A 17255-nucleotide genomic window follows, 5' to 3' on the forward strand; every position below is an offset into this window, starting at 1 on the left:
CTCTAGATAGGGAGGGATTCTTCAAATGCTACCCACCCTATATCTATATATGTGTTAAGAGAGGGTGGGAGTTGAGGAATCATATATTATTCTGTCTGATATGATTCTATATAGAAATTCAGATCATCGAAGCATTCTTCCATCAAGAACAATATATAATTGCATTCTTAAGTATGTCTGAAGCTACCTTTTACATGGTTATGCGATAAGTTTTGTAATTGCTGTTTATATTTAGGAAAGTTCTTAAATTTCCACCCTCAAGATAATGTGTGTCTGTAATAGTGTAGAGGATGAAAATTGAACATTCATATATTATTCTATCTGATTTGGTTCTATATAAAAATTCAGACCATTGAAGCATTTTATAAAAAGGAACAATATGTACAATAATTGCATTCTTCAGCTTTCTTTTACGTAGCTTGTGATAAATTTTGTAATTGCTGTTTACAAGTATAGCGCGCATTATACGAAGGTTGCATCTGTTGAATTTTCAAGAAGGAAGGCGTTACACCTCGAGGGTGGTCCGCCTTTCATATGAAAAATTTCTAACAAGTTGATTTTATTAAATGATACTTTTCCGTATAGAATTAAAGCCAGGTAAGCAGGTGTCTCGAAAACCACTTCGTTTATTGGTTTAATAGAAAATTTAAAATTCTTTTTTATAATACTTTCAACCAGACGAAAAGCTAAATTTCTGATAAATCTAATTGAACACGTTTCGAAAGTTATAAATTGTTACAAATCATATTTGAATTATGTAAAATGGCGATTTATATCTTTATTCGTCTCTCTCTAATATATTTTTTGTTGATTATTTAATTATTAAAAGTTATAAAAGTTCGTCTGGTAACTATAAACCAATCAAATTTAACATTTATTTCATCACTTTTGATTTATTTCTTTTACAATTTAAGTAGAAGATAATCTCGAATATCCTATACTAAATTTGCCACGAGTAATATAGAGAATCGTGTTACATTATCGTACACTTTTAGTAAACTAATCCCGTTATGGACAGACATTTTTAAGAAGGAGAAAAACACGAAAAAAAAAAGAAATGAAGACATCTTCAATTGAGGCATGAGGACCGCCGAGCGATGTCTGCTTTGTTACCTGGATGTCTGCTGCCAGAACACCTACCGCTTCCAGACAGGTACCCACCTTTATGACGTATCGATTTGAATGACGTTTCCATGGCGACCGTGTCCTCTTGTGCACGCACAGTTGCTCTGTTGAGAGAGAGAGAGAGAGAAAGAGAGAGCAGCCAGCAAAAATTGTTAGATTGGCGTGAAATACTAGCCTTGTTTGGTGGTAACGTGGTCCGCACGGGAGCCAAACTTCTCCCTTAGGACAGAATCTAGACACTGATGACGATTTATTTACGCGATGCTAAGAAAATAAAGAACTAAAGAAAAGAAAAAAGAAAAAAATACCTCTATAGATAATCACCCCGATGTCACTTGTCTGTTGATATAAATCTTAAATTCGTCAAAAGGTGACGTTGTAAAATGTTTCGACAATAAAAAATTCCCATATTTAATAATAATTAATCTATAAATTATTTAGAAAACGAAATATATGAATTTGAAGCCTATTTTTTAAAAATATTTTTTGAAATATTATTATAAATCGACCTTACTCCCTCTATATATAATATATATATATATATCATTTCAATATCTAAACTTTTCTTTAAGCAATATCTAAAAATAAAGTTTTAAGTTTGGATCAAATCCTTCTTCTTTTCTTATTTTTATATACTTTTTTATATATATTTTTAGTATTTTTTTTTTGAAGTTAAATAAAAACAAATGGCAGCGAAGATCGCTATTCTTATCCTCTTTATAACATTAGTTTTTTTTATTTCTAGAGCTATTTTAAAATTACTATTTTTTATTTTTTAAATTATAAATTTTAATATAATTTTTTTAACATTTAAAAATATGTTTTATTAGAATATTAAATAATTAAAAAAAAATAATAATAATTTTGTTCAATGATACTTATCAATGAATATCCATCATGTTGATGATTAATTGGTATCACTAGCAATTTTAATTAAAATAAAGTGGACTTAGATAAATCAAGTTAAATTTTAGTAGAGTTAAATTATTGATTTAACATTTATTTTATTATTATTTTTTAAATTTTGATACCGGTTACGGTCGTTTATATTTATTTCTTTTACATTTTTCTTGATGTGTATCTTGATGCTCCTTTTTATCCATTAATACAGAATTGTTACAGTTCTGTTTCTGTAATTGTTCGCTTAATTTATTTTATTGGATTAACGATAGAATTGTTAACGCTTAAAAAAAAGTCAATTAAAAAGAATAATTGAATTTTCTATACTAAACCAATGAGAAGTGTCAATACAGCGAGAGAAGAAAGCTGTTAATTACCGCAAAGTCAACTTTGTAACTCATTTCTACAAAAGATAGAAATTTTGTCGTTTATATCTTTTGTACAAATCAACAAAATTCGTCGTTTATAGCATTTTTTTTTTTCTTTTAGACAACTGAACACGGTTAAGTTCTCGTATTATTTGTACAAAACTGTTTACGTCATTTGTACAAAGAAAATTGCAATTGTAGCGTTTGTGTAATTTGCAAATTTCAAAATTTGTACAAAAGAGAAAAGTTTCCTTTTACATCATCCGTACAAATCAACTTAATTCATTATTTGTGCTGTTTGTATAAAGGAATGAAATTTATTATTAAGTTATGTAGTATAAAAGAACATAAAATATGTATATGTATATATATTATATTTTGTTTATGTATTGATATAAGAAACAAAATTCCAATTTCTGACTAGAAAATTTTAAATTTTAAATAATATTTGTATAAAAAATGAGAGAGTTTTTCTGCAAATCACAAAAATTCGTGTCTTTTTGAATAAGGATTAAAACATATGTTGTATTGTTTGTATAAACCTAAGAAATTATCTGTTTATAAAATTTGTTCAAGGAATTTTTGACGTTTTTTTGGCACTTATATAAATAAGAAAATTCATAATTTGTATTATTTTCACAGAATAGGTAAACTTTGATATTTATATCGCTTATACAATAGACTTACATGTATTATATATATAAATGGGCGAAATTGATTATTTTTAAAACATTTTAACTGTGCAAAAAACATGAATTTAAGCCACTTTACAAATCATTTGAATACAATAGCATAATTTTCTATTTATATAAGTTTTCGAAAATTAATTTTTAACATTTACACAAAATCTCTTTTCGCATTGTTTATACGAAAGAGCAAAATTTTCCATTTGCATCAGGCATCTACCAGAAAGAAATTTCCCATTTGCTTTATTTATACTGAACTAATTTCACTTATTTAATATTAAAAAAATTGTTTAATTTTTGTTTTTCATTTAAGAAACTATTCCCAAATTATATTTAAATTTAATAAAGTCAAATATATATATATTTTTATACCAAATGGAACTTGTCGATTAATCTAAGAACTGTACATTAACCTTTCTTTCTCTGGACAATCAGCCGCAGATTCCACATGGGGAAACAGATAATACAATAGAGATGGGTCGGAAGCATCTCCACCCCTGCTCGTGTCCTAGCAGGAGCCAAACTTTTCCCTAGTTGCTCGTTCCGTTCCCCAGTAATACACTGGAGTACCTTCTATTGCAGGCAAAGTGCTACTACAGTCTTCACTGTGCTTCCATTACTTCGTCATAAAAGGAGCTCACACGGCATTTCCTATTCCCCACCGTTTTGACCCCCCGTTCGAAAGCTCACTACTCTACAGTTGGACGATCGCGTACACCGATCACGTAGGACCACGAGACATCACGAGACTTCTCAATCCGCGTTACCCAACCCGAAACAACCGATATAGAGGACCATATCCTGTTGGAGTAAGTCTAGAATGTTTCACCCCTCGAATAAAAACTCATCTACTAAACTACACATCTTTCTTATATATATATATATATATATATACACTGTATATAAATATAAATTTTTTATATACTTTCTATCGATCGTTTTTTGGAACTTCTCGGTAAACAGATCTAGAAGATCGTTTATCAAGTCACCTGTCGTGTGGATCGACTCTCTTTATTGGGACACGTACGTTAGAAAAATGAGTAATGGTATGAGAAAGAATTGTTATTTGATTTACGCACTTGATATATTTCTTTTGATGATTTTTGCTTATCTCCATTTCTAATAAAGTTCTGTTTTTTGGATGTTTACGCCTCTTTATTCAATTTCGAATATCCGTTATCGAACTCAAACCCTCTTTTGATTTATGAAATGATATATTGTATGATGGCAATATGATATCGCCCGTTCATACTATAGAAATTGGAGATGTTTAAGTGCAACAGAGACTACATAAAGATTAATACAACCTTCATTATTTTCTTCTTTTTCTTTTTCTTCTCTAGCAAACCAATTACTGTTGCTGCATTTGATCCGTTCTTAGCTATTGTATCTTACATGCGCTACTTCGACTAATTTTCTTCAAGTTAAAGGTAATTCTGCAGAGAGAATTTAAATAATTGCTTAAAAAGAGATACAAAAAAAAAGTTAAATGAAAACACAAAGAACAGTATTAATCTATAGTTGAAGATAGAGTTTCAATCAGTCAGTTTGCTTAACTCATTACTTGCAAGATTATTTCAGTTAATAATAATTCTTAGAGTTCCATTAAGTATTTTTTTGTTTTCGAAGATAAAATTGATAGAATATCTGAGAAAAACAGTATGAAATTTTACTTTATAGATCTACCAACACCTTCTAGTCAATCATTTTGGTTATCTCCTACCACGTGGGATTTAGTTGGCGTTAATGGAGTATTACAATATATTAATTACGTATCGTGATTTATCACGAGGAATATTAATTATAATACAAGTTAATATATCATAACTTGGCCTTATTACTAAGAGGCCTACAATTATGCATACACAATAAAATAATTAACATATTCTATAAAAGAATACGTGTTTTAATCGATCGAAAGTTACTAAAAAGCTCTATTTTTATAGAAAAATATTAAAATTATTATAATTAAATTCGAAAGATATTCACAAGATTATATATTATAAATAGTTCACGAGAAATTTTATCTTTTTATGTATATATTTTATATTCTAGATAATATTCTTTGCGTTATTTACGAATCGAATCTCTGTAGGATACGAATTTTACATCTTAATAGGATTACCTAAAGGATTATTTTGTCGAAAGCGAATGAGTAATTGCACTTCTTATTCTGTCTTCTCTTCAATTTTATTAAATTTTTTCCAATCTTTAACATTTATTTATTTTCTTTAGCACAAAAATTAACCATTTTTCTTATATTTTATCAACGTATCTATTATCTGATAATTGATGCGGAGGGGCATCTAAACTAAAATCTATGATGATATACTTTAAAAATAAGAAAAAAAGTATTAGTTTTATCGAAAAATAATTTAACAAATTATTCAAATGTGTAGTAAAGGATGGTAATTTATTGAAAAATTGTTCTGTTCTTTAAAATTTTCGCTTATTTATGAGTACATTTATGAATGAATCATGTAAAATTTAATTGAAACAAACTTAAGATCGATAACACTTCATATTAAGAAGTGGGTTAAGGTTTATTTAAAGACTTATTAATGCTTTAATAAAGTAGAATTTAAGCAAATTTCGTTGATTAAATTCTTATTTTCTCCGCAAGAAAAATGTACAAGTAAATAATTCACTTTAAATGCGCTTATTAAAAAATGTACTAATTAAATATTTCTATTTTTTATAATATTAAAAAAATTATCATAAAATTTAATTATATTTAATATCACAAAATTTTATTTTTAATATTTTATATTGCAAAGTAATTATTTAATAAAAATTTATATTTAATATTTAAATTTAAATTTTTATATTATTATTTTGCGACTTAACAACTTTAAATTCTTTATAAGTATATAAGATTAATATTAAAGAATATAATTATTTTATTTTATTATACGGTATATAAATTATATTATATTTCGTGGAATAACCAATTTTAGAAATTAGTAATAACATTTATAATAATTAATGTTTTTTATACGGTTTCATATTTTCTGTTAACATTTTCTAATTGGTTTTTCGCGACGTTTTAAACGTTTTGCCGTATGTTTTTTAAAATGTTTTTTAAGTGCACTTTCGCAACACAAAAGAGCTGTTGTGTAGTTTCTCCGTAAATGTTTGACGATATCAAAAACGTTTATGATAGAAAAATTAGCTTTATATAAACGTTTACAATACAAAACCTATTACTTTTTGTATTATAAACGTTTACATTACAACAGAAAAGACTTATTTTTAGTTTTATTAATTTATATAAAAGGCATTTGTATTGTTCCATAAATGTTTATAATAGGAGAATTTTCTTATTTTAAGTAAACGTTTACAAAAAACGTTTTAACGCGAATATAAAATATATGATTGTTTTGTATAAATATTAATTTTAAAACAATTTTTTAATTGTTTTTCCAGAAATGTTTGATAATAAAAAATTGCTTTTATCAATTTTTCTATAAACGATAAGAAAAAAATAAACACCATTAAATAAAGGGAAATAAAAGTATTTATAATTTAAAACGTAAAGATAAAGTATAAAGTAGCGAACGGGGCGATAAATTGTAAATAAATCTAACAAACAAATATTTAATGAGAAATTTTTGTACCAATCTTTTAATTACATATCCAAAAATATCGTTAACGAGAATAGATGTTTCAGAATAATAACAGTCGCCATTCGGTCCATTGTGGGGCGTGACGATCACCCGAATTATTTAGACGGTTGAGATTGGTTACCTTGGCAACCTAAGGGACAACACATTGATTACAGTAAGGTTGGTGGGCGCATAGATCTTTAAGGTCGATAGGACCAGACGTTGATTCTCTAACTACCTTACACAAACCGCGACATCACTTAACATACAATTAGGAAGTGGTAGAAGAATCGTTCGCTTTAAAATCGATATCTGACTGGAAAAACAAGATCAAACATTTAGAAAACTCTTTAAAAATATCGTAAAAGTACTCAAGTTTAGAAAATGTTTAAGTTTTCTAACAGATTATTTTTTCCTTTACTCAGGTTCGAACTTTATTCGTTAGTGGCTTACCTATGGACGCTAAACCAAGGGAACTTTACCTGCTGTTCCGAGCTTACAAGGTAAGGAAGAATATTTAATGTTTGAAAATTGTCTTAAGATGACAAAAAAAAAAAAAAAAAATGGATCCATGATATCGACTAGTGTCTCCCTCTGACGGAACTCATTAGAAACTCGCTTCTCTTCGATAAACTCAACGTACTCATTAACCATCCCTCAGATTTTGATGGCATGGAGGGGAAGGAAAGAAATAAAAAATAAAAAAAATGCATTGGATAATTTCGGTATCGCTGACAACGTGCCATTTTCTCATAGCATATTCTATTTTTTTTTCTTGTTTTTTTTCTTCCCTCAACGAAATGTCAGCTGCTCTCTATAGATGCTATACTTTTATAGGATGTTTAATAGTAGAACTACTACTTATTCCTTAATCAATAACAGTTTATAATTAATGTAAAAATAGATATAAATTATAATTTTTAATATTTTTTTACTATCACAAAAAATGTGTTTTAATTAAGGTATTTCTATACTAATTAATTCTGATTCAATTAATCACTTAGATAACGCAGCTAATTTATTTTAAAATGTTATTTTTTTAAATGTCTCTAGGTGAATAATTATTGGTTTAATGTTACTCCAAAAAGCTAGATTTAATTCTTTTTCTTATTATTTTTTTATTTTCTAGGGTTACGAAGGTTCCTTGTTAAAAGTTACAAGTAAAAATGGAAAAACATCTTCGGTAAGTCTAGTTACTAAATAAACTCTTCAGATATTGATGCCAGTGGAGAAGTAGCTATAAAATTATGCAAATATTTTTATAAAGACAAGATATTCAGCAAAATGATTATTAATTTATTTTTATTAAATGTTTACTCTTAGAAATTTATATAAAAGTAAAATTAACTTTGCGCCTGTAAATCATGTTTCACTGCAATGATTCATGATACGCAAAGAAAGTTTTCGAGAAATATTAGTTAAAAAATGAAGTTATAATAATTTATTAAGACAAAAATTAATTATTTAATTTAAATTATATATTTATAATTTAAATTAAATAATTATAACTTTAAAAAAACTTAATAAATTTGAAATGAAATGGAAACTCTATCTAATAATCTGAGAATATTTTAAGCAATATAAATAATAAATTTAAAAACATATTTTTTCGAACTTATTTTAAAATTAAATATTAAAACATGATTTATCGATAAATTTTCTATATTTTTATTTATAGCCTGTTGGTTTCGTTACTTTTACGACGCGAGCTAGTGCAGAAGCAGCAAAGCAAGATTTGCAAGTAAGAAAATAATAAAATATTTAAGGAATATTTAAAAAATAATTGCGATAAATATAAAAATTAGAGAAATTGTTCGAAATTTCCAGCAAGGAGTCAGATTTGACCCGGACTTGCCCCAGACAATCCGTCTTGAATTTGCCAAAAGTAATACAAAAGTTAGCAAACCAAAACAACAATCGCCTCCTATAGCAGCAACACATCCAACTCTCTTACATCCAATAACAGGCCGTAAGTATGTCTGCTCCCCTAACTACTAGCTCCCTCTGTTGTTCAAATAGCTAACTATTTAACATAAATTAAAACTTATTTATTTATTTAAAATATTCTCCTTCATTAAATAAATAGTTATTAATAAGTTTGTTTTGTAGTTTGTACAGTAGATTGCATTTGTCTTCCTTCACTTATTAAAAACAGGTATATAAGATATGAGAACTTATAAAATCGCTTGTATTTATTTAAAAAAACAAAAACATTTGTTTTTATTTCATTCTATCTCACCTGTTGCACTTTCATTTATCTATTTCTAACCATTTTCGTCACTAGGCTGGAATCCTTATTAATTCACCGGCACCTTTTTTCTTCCTCTATTTTCCACTCGTTTCAGAAGAAATAGGAGCTGCACTACTGCCAGCTGCTCACGATGGTTGGCCACATCTGCCTTTGTCCTATGCTGAGGTGCCTGTTTCGTCAGCCCTCCACACCGCGGCGCTGATGCACCCTGCACTCCATGCTCAGCTTCCGGTAAGGCACTGTTTAAATATTGATGCACCGCGCTGAAAACAATTCCTATATTTATTATGCTTCATATTAAAAAAAATCAATATACATATAAATACTTAAAGAAAAATCAAAAAGAAACAAAACCTTGTATTATTTTGATATATATTTTTGATAATTTCAGCCGCCCCTGACGGTACCTCATCCATTGTCGCACGCTGCCCTCGCAGGGAGTGCTGCTATACATGGCACTCTTCCTCCGCCTCATCTGATAGCAAGTCCAGCTTTGGCAAGTCCCGTGGGCTCAACGTCATCCACATCAAGCACACCCCCGTGTTCGACGTTATTTGTTGCAAATTTGGGACAGTTCGTTTCCGAACAAGAACTTAAAGATTTATTTTCTAGGTAAGTCATTAGGTCCTCCTAACAACTCGATCTTCTATTCTTTGGTTTCTTTAGAAAAAATACACGAAACACTATTTAAAATTATTTTAAATTTCAGTTTATTGTTATTAATATTTAAGTTTTAATATTAAAAACTCATAATTTTATATATTTAAAAGAAGACAAATACAGAAATTCTCAAAAGATGAAGGAATTTTTTGAATCATTAATATTAATTTTTTGAAACATGTGATATTAATAAATAATAATTTTTTTTTTGAAAACTTCAATATTCTTGACTTGAAATAATTAATTTTAGCTATCCCGGATTTTGCCGCTTGAGAATGCACAATAAAGGGGGTGCTCCTGTAGCCTTCGTTGAATATCAGGTGAGAGGATATCATGTCAACAATTGGACAGCTTTATCAATATTTACAATCACCACCCTTTTTATTTTTTTATATAAAATAAATTCAGATATATATGTAAATATATATTTGAAGGGGGAAATAAATAATTTATAATATTAATAATTTCTAAAAATTGACACCATACACAAATATTAAAATTCATATTTGAATATTTTTTAAATGTATTTTTATTACTACACGGAGAAGAACACGTGTTTTATCATTTGGTGGTTGTTATTTTTATTCTTAAAATAATTATTTTATAAATTTTATGTCAAATATTAATATTGAATAATTTTTTAAAATATATTTTTATATAGGATATACGTTTGGCCACCCACGCTTTGAGTTCTCTTCACGGAGCCATATTATTTTCTTCGGATAGAGGAGGGATTAGAATCGAATATGCTAAGAACAAGATGGGAGAGGCAAGTATATATTCCGTGTAAGAGATATCATTAATCTATCTTACAAATTTACGATTTTTATTAACAAATATATATTCTAAATTAACATCGTTTATATCATAATATAATTTATCCTTTCAGGTTTCAAGGGACTAAACCTCACCTTTGTAGCCATCCTGCCATTTTCAGTAAAGTGCAGACAATTAAGGAACAACTGATATCATAAAAAAAAAATTGGAATATATTTTATTTGGCTGGCTCATATTTTAAGTTTATTCTTTCCTTTAAAGCTGAATTTCTGCAACTGTTTGGACCAGTTAACAAAAATTATATATATATATATGTCTCTATATATGTATATATATATATATTACGAACAAGCAATATTTTATAAATATGAAATATTGTATTATAACTTTAAGTGAAAATTTAGAACTTAACAAAAAAATTCATCTCCTTGTCTGTAGAATCTTGCGTTAAGAAGGAATTGCAAGGGGGTCATTCATATCACGTGATGATGATATCGAATTTAAAAACAAAACGTTTAAAAATGAAGAAAAAAATGTAATATTTGTGGGCACAGAGTAACTACATATCAGAAACTCATTGTTCGTTTCCTATGAACATATCAAATATCTAACAAACAAAAAAAAAAAAAATTATCTAAAGTGGACCATCGTACAATCTTGGGGGACCCGAATGGTACATATATATGTATGTATATATATATATATATATATATATATTTTGTACCATCATTTCTCAGTTCTATATGTACAGCACCTTCATAATTTCTCTGTGTACAGTTGTATGTATGATCCTATCCATCCCATCTTGTGAGGATAATTGTCATAATTGTTGAAGATAGATGTATATCTGGAGATCAATTTTTTAGAAGAATTAATACATAGTTGTGATCATTTTTCGCATGTTTCTTGGCAAATATATTGTGATATCCTATTTGGTGGACGATATTCCGCCAAATATAGAAATGGTTGTCATGGTTTTTTAAACGAAGGTATAAAAATAAAGTCTTGCTTTTTGCAAGTCATATATATATATATATATATATATATATATATATATATATATATATATACCATGTCATTCGTTTCTTTATTTCTGTCCAGTTAGTGTTTTTCTAAAGTTTGGATTTTGAATCCTTAGAATTGTCGATTAATAATTAATGCTGGCAGCTAGCAATGTTACTTGATCATTTTTTCGTTAAATTCTAAATTTATTTTTAATTTTTAAATCTTATTCTACTCGTAGACATTCCAGCCATTTCTATCATTATTTATATATCTTTAGTATAGATTTTTTCGTTGTTTCTTGTGTGTTTGTTCATATTTTATAGAAGGAGAATCTTTGTTGTGCATAGTTTAGTCGAGAAACGTAGTCCTAGCTCATAGATCTGCATTTATTTATAAGTCAATGATCATGTTAGAATTTTTGATCTTCAGTAGGAGAGAAAAGAGGAAGAAGTAATTTAACAGTCGATGTTTTTAGGAAATCGATTTACTATATCTGTTCAGAAGAAAATGTATTGGGTTTCTGGAAAATGACTATACGTTCTTTTTTAAAAATAAGTTTTCGGTTATAAAAATACGTATTATTATTCGTTTTTTTATTTTTAAAATATGTTGTGATATATATATATATATAACTTATATAAGATTTTAATAAAAAATGCGATAAGAAAAATACAGTTTAGAAAATAACAATTTTTATAAATCGCTGCCTAGATTATGTATTAAATCAAACAATTTACGTTACCATTCGAAGCAATAGTTCTGCAATAAAATAAAACAATACTTTATTGTTTTTTGTGAAAAAAAATAAGAATTTTCCAGACTCAAAACATTACTCGATGTACAGTATATGCGATCTTATAGCAACAAGTATCTAGATAGAAAAATATATATTGCTAATTTATTTTTAAGAGTTATTCATTAAAACTCGTCGTTATTAAATATATATAAAAATGTAAACGTTTCTATTCATTATCCATTAAATTTTACTCATTTCGTTCTTTAAATTTGGCAATATAAAATTGTTATTATTAGGTTTTTAAAAATTTCTCGACGAGTTTTCAATGGGTCATATATAGGTTACGATCCTATACATCTGTATTGTAATACGTCCATCACCATAGATGAATATGCAAAAGGGCGTTGGTGCGGCCATTGATATGATATACTTATATATCATATAACCGGATATCAACGCTCATGGCGCACTTGTTAACATAATCACCAAAAAATCCTTATTAATCACACCTTTATTCCCTATTTAGTGAATCCTTTATCCTAGACGTGGTCCAATATATGTTGTGACGACTGCTTAAAAAATTTTATGTAACAAATCACTTTGCAGTACGTTCTAATTGTATATCTTCGATATAAAAAAAAGCATGTATTGTGCAGAACCAGTCCTGCCTTAATCTTGATGAGCATTATTATATAGTAAATGAGAAAAATGCGAATCGCGCGTATATAAATCCGTCCAATTTTTTGTCGGCCTAATTGAAACAAAGGTGTTGAAGCCAACTACAAAATAACCCGGTCAGTATAGTTTGAAAATAAAATAAAAATAAAGAAATTCTGAGTTCGACTAAGGAGCTCTAACTTTATAAAGTAGCTGTAACAGTATATATATATATTATACAATATATATATTAATATATATACCCTTACATGTAGCTCAATCTAATTGAATAGTTTTCTGTGTTTCAGGCGAAATTAAGACGAAACAAAAATAAAATGGTGTGATCTTATAGCCTGAAAGAATGTAATGTTCTTTTATTGAGATAAGAATATTATTGTAGTTCTAATTGTACAGGGATTGATAGACTCTTTAAGGAGTTCTATTTTGATGGATTTTTATTTTCAAGGGCAACTGATAAAAATGTTATTGAAGTTCGATCAACAACTAATTCGACATGTAAACAAACAAAAAATAATTCAGGTGATATAAAACTATACAAATATATGAAAGAAAAAAATTAATCGTGTGTTTTTCAGCTTTCTGTTGTAGAATGATAAACTTTAGGTGCTTTAAAATAAATGCGTTTGCAAGCAAACCATTAACTATGTTTTGTGCTTCATTTATTTATACTCAAACATGCAATTTTAATTCCTCATCTACTGTATATATTTATATAAAACTCATTTCTTTATCGCCGGTAACAATTTTATTATAAAATTTTTAAATACTATAGAAAATTCTGAAAATATTTATCTATACCTTGTTTAATTTAATTAAATATGCAGGAATTTTTAATTAATTAATTATAAATCAAACATATTTTACAAATTCAATTGTTTTATATGTTCAAAATTTTAAATATGTTAAAACTATTTATAAACTTATTATGTATCATTAATAGAGCATAATTATTATTTTTCCACGAAAATTATTTTATTAATATGTCTTATATACCACGATTTTCGTAAAAAACGATTAATATACCACGATTAATATACTACGAATATACCACGAAATTAATATACCACGATTTTCGTAAAAAATTTAATATCATTCTATATAAATTTCTATAAAAAATAGAATTAATTACTAAATTATTAATTAGAATAATGCAATTGTTCCGCTTGTTAATTAAAAGTAGAGTGCGAAAGATATTAAATAATTAAAAATTAATAAATAATTAACATGAGTTACGTACGTTTTTACATATAATAGTCAAGCCAAGAAACCGACAGACATTATTTATGCCAAAGTTTACAAGTTGAAACACTCTACCTCTTTTGACCATGTTTAATATGATTATCCAAGTAAATGCAAAGAGTTGCAGAGAATCCAAACGTTAAGTTAATTATGTCTTAATTGTATAAGAGCGAATGGATTCAAATCAATGATAACACCTAAAATGATCGTAAGATTATTACACTTCGCGCCTGATAAATTAAATAATTCGATTTTCTAATAATTTTCTTAATGATACATAAACACGGAAGTCGATCTAATAATAAAATATAATTAAAAATACTATACAAAATATAATTATTTGCTTTAATATTTATGAAAATATATAAATACATACACACACTTTTTTATATTTTTTATTATTTATAAATAATTAAAAGACGTTTCTAAAGTTGATTGATGATTTCGTAATGAACTCAAACTGGATTGATCTTTTAACAATGGAATACTTTATAAATATTAAATATCTTCCTTTAGGAGAAAGATACAATTAGAAAATCAATTAATTCTTCAGCTTCTGATAGTAAAAAAAAAACATTAATAAATAAAATTCATGAGTTGTAGATCGTTATGCATATTCTTTAATGTTATGAACGGATGTTGAATAGGAATTTTAACATTTTTTTGGCATGTAAAAAAACAATTAATGAATGTGAAAGCGTGGAATTAATATAATTCAGCGTTTAATGAATAATTTAAAATTAACTAAAGCATTCAATCTGAACGAAAATGTTGTTTTTGGATAAAGGAGACGACCGAGCCCTTTATCTTTTCTTCTCTTATCGCATTATTAGTTACGTGAAGTAAAAATATTTAAAGTTTTATAAAAGAATTCTCATAAGAATCTGTTACAGTTGAATGCTAGCACGATATTAAAAAATAATATATATATTAAAAAATGTTTTCGGTTAGAGTAATTATGGAAAAGATATTAGAAAGTAGTCCAAGCGTCACGAAAGACGTCAGAAACAATTTAATGGCCTAAAGTTAATTTATATATTATCGTCATTAAAAATTCGTCACTTTTGTTTCGTGATAAGTTTAAATTAATAAATAAATATAAAAATAATAATACTTAAAATATAAATTAAAATAATGACAACAGATAGAACTTTATAATTTCATTGAGTTCTACTTTAATGTAATCTGACTTAAAGAACTTCTGTGTTTTAGAAAATTAATTAAAGATTTTTCGAGGACCAACTGTAATTGAAAATAAATAAATAATATTCTGTTCTATTAAGACTGTTGGATAGGCAAATAGACGACGTTTCCTCTAAGGGATCCTAACAAAATTACGAAAGAAACAATTGCAAGTCCGACAATCAATTAAACTAACCCAATAAAAAGTCTATATCTTCTACCACAAATCAAGACAAAAGTGGTTATATTTATTATTAAGTTTAGTCACTAGAGATTTAAATGAACCATATTCTAGTAGTATATAAAGATGCTCTTTCTTGCTTCCTCACAAAGCTGCAGATAGATCACAAGTAAGTAGTTTGTATCCTTCTCCTCTCTTATTGTCAATGCATTCTCGTCTTTCATCACATTTTATTCAATACAGTATTAATATGACATCATTTTTTTCTCTTTCTTCATAGGAAATCATGAATTACAAATTTGCATGCGCAATCTTGCTCTTCACTTTCTTCATCGTTTTGCCTGAGATCATCGAGGCTAAACCGCTTCTAAACGGAAGTATCTTCGGAAAGAGAACCCCTTTTGGTTGGTGACTTACGATAATAATTGAAACATGTTTGAAATTTAATTTAAAAAAATATTTCCACTTGCTTTCTAGATCTTGACAATGAAACTAACCCTAGAATACGTTACGCAGTTTGTGAAGCAGCATTACAAACTTGCAGTCAATGGTTTACATCATGTGCAGATTCTATGACAAAGTAAAAGAAAAAGGTATTATTTTTATATTAATAATTTTAATTCTATAATTATATTTAAATTGTTTAATATATAAACTGACATTTGTTATTATATAATAGATGCACTAGTATATATCCATTATAAGATTATTTAAAATGAAAAAAATTAAGTATGATTTATTGAGTAATACTAAAGTAAAAGAGAAATTTTATAACATTATATTTTTAAATTGTTGTGACATACCTTAAACAATCTATAACTTAAAAATTGATAAATTGCAACCCTCTTATAGTTGCTACCTTAGCATAAATTTCTTTTGTATTATTCATATATAAGGTTATGAATTAGAATTTAAGTATAAAATTTTTATATTTTTACAGATGGAAATCCAAGTAATATAATTGCAGCGATACATAGCATTTTTGAATATATGTATTGATGTATTTCAATAAAATTGTTGCATGATTAAAAAATGTCTTTCATTTCTTTGTTAATTATATATATTAACAAGAATATTGAAACATAAGAAACTATTTACTTTCAATTCTTAAACAAACTGAAATTATATCTAGAAAAAAAAAAGAGGAAGAGGAGGAGAAAAAGGATGCGGAGAAGGAGCGGAGGATAAAAATATATTTTAAAACTTAAACATATAAAAATTATATTCTTAAATTTTAAAACATCGGATAATTTACCACGATAAAATTACTTTAAAATATCTTTAATAAAACGCTATTTTGTAAATTATCCAAGATTAAATTTTGCAGAGAGGAAAACCATTTATCAGTAAAAGCTATAAGAAATTTTAAGGACAAATAATGAACTAAGAAATTATAAAAAAAAACTTGTTTTATGACATTTTCTTTTTATTTTTTCCTAGTAAAATGATTGAGTTTTACGAGCCTTTAATTTTTTTTATTAACTAAAAATATTTGTTGTAACGACGTGTTGATGATTAACAATAACAAGAACATATTGTTAAAACTTATTATTTTTCGCATCATCATAAAATTTTTCAGATGCTCCGAGGATAACAATGATTAAAAGAATATTTAATTAATTTCCAAGTTTTTTTTATTAATTAATAAATATAATAATATACGTGAATATAAGTGAATTTTTAAATTAGCGTTTTTAGTAATAAAATATCAATACGAAATTTACAAACGTTTCAAAAATATTTTATTTTTAATGTCCTAAAGCAGAATAAATCGATTCTTTCGTTAAAAAATGAACATTTTTTCCTTATTTTCATCATAAAAATCAAAATAAATTGGCAATTATATATTTAAAGCATCTTTA

The 17255-nt window shown here is 26.7% G+C and overlaps 1 protein-coding gene and 2 long non-coding RNA genes across 8 annotated transcripts in view; 2 read left to right on the top strand and 1 right to left on the bottom strand.

Annotated features, from left to right (window-relative positions):
* The window catches only part of LOC136983361 (protein couch potato-like), a 56554-nt gene extending 43122 nt beyond the window's left edge, over positions 1-13432 (top strand). Inside the window, exons 2-10 of one of the 5 annotated variants that reach the window (XM_067280076.1) lie at positions 7110-7187; positions 7814-7867; positions 8363-8425; positions 8512-8653; positions 9033-9166; positions 9327-9547; positions 9846-9915; positions 10257-10381; positions 10485-13432. In XM_067280076.1, the coding sequence (XP_067136177.1) occupies positions 7110-7187; positions 7814-7867; positions 8363-8425; positions 8512-8653; positions 9033-9166; positions 9327-9547; positions 9846-9915; positions 10257-10381; positions 10485-10569 (972 nt within the window). In that variant the 3' untranslated portion in view covers positions 10570-13432. Of the gene's footprint in view, positions 1-7109; positions 7188-7813; positions 7868-8362; positions 8426-8511; positions 8654-9029; positions 9167-9326; positions 9548-9845; positions 9916-10256; positions 10382-10484 lie in introns of all 5 variants that reach the window. The other 4 variants (XM_067280075.1, XM_067280077.1, XR_010882035.1 and 1 more) reach the window with 4 other exon arrangements.
* A 1777-nt stretch (positions 13433-15209) lies between these two features.
* On the bottom strand, positions 15210-16904 carry LOC136983320 (uncharacterized). Its single transcript, XR_010882023.1, has 3 exons — positions 16799-16904; positions 15864-15963; positions 15210-15774 (listed from the first exon to the last, which is right to left on the bottom strand). It is a non-coding gene; the product is annotated as an uncharacterized lncRNA (long non-coding RNA).
* On the top strand, positions 15500-16418 carry LOC136983319 (uncharacterized). Of its 2 annotated transcripts, XR_010882022.1 has the most exons (4): positions 15500-15562; positions 15674-15797; positions 15871-15986; positions 16334-16418. It is a non-coding gene; the product is annotated as an uncharacterized lncRNA (long non-coding RNA). The 2 variants fall into 2 exon arrangements; XR_010882021.1 differs by lacking the exon at positions 15500-15562 and having other exon boundaries at positions 15636-15797.
* Positions 16905-17255: the final 351 nt, after the last annotated feature.

Source organism: Centruroides vittatus, unplaced genomic scaffold, assembly GCF_030686945.1.
Source record: "Centruroides vittatus isolate TY-2023 unplaced genomic scaffold, ASM3068694v2 contig_880, whole genome shotgun sequence".
NCBI classification, from domain to species: domain Eukaryota; kingdom Metazoa; phylum Arthropoda; class Arachnida; order Scorpiones; family Buthidae; genus Centruroides; species Centruroides vittatus.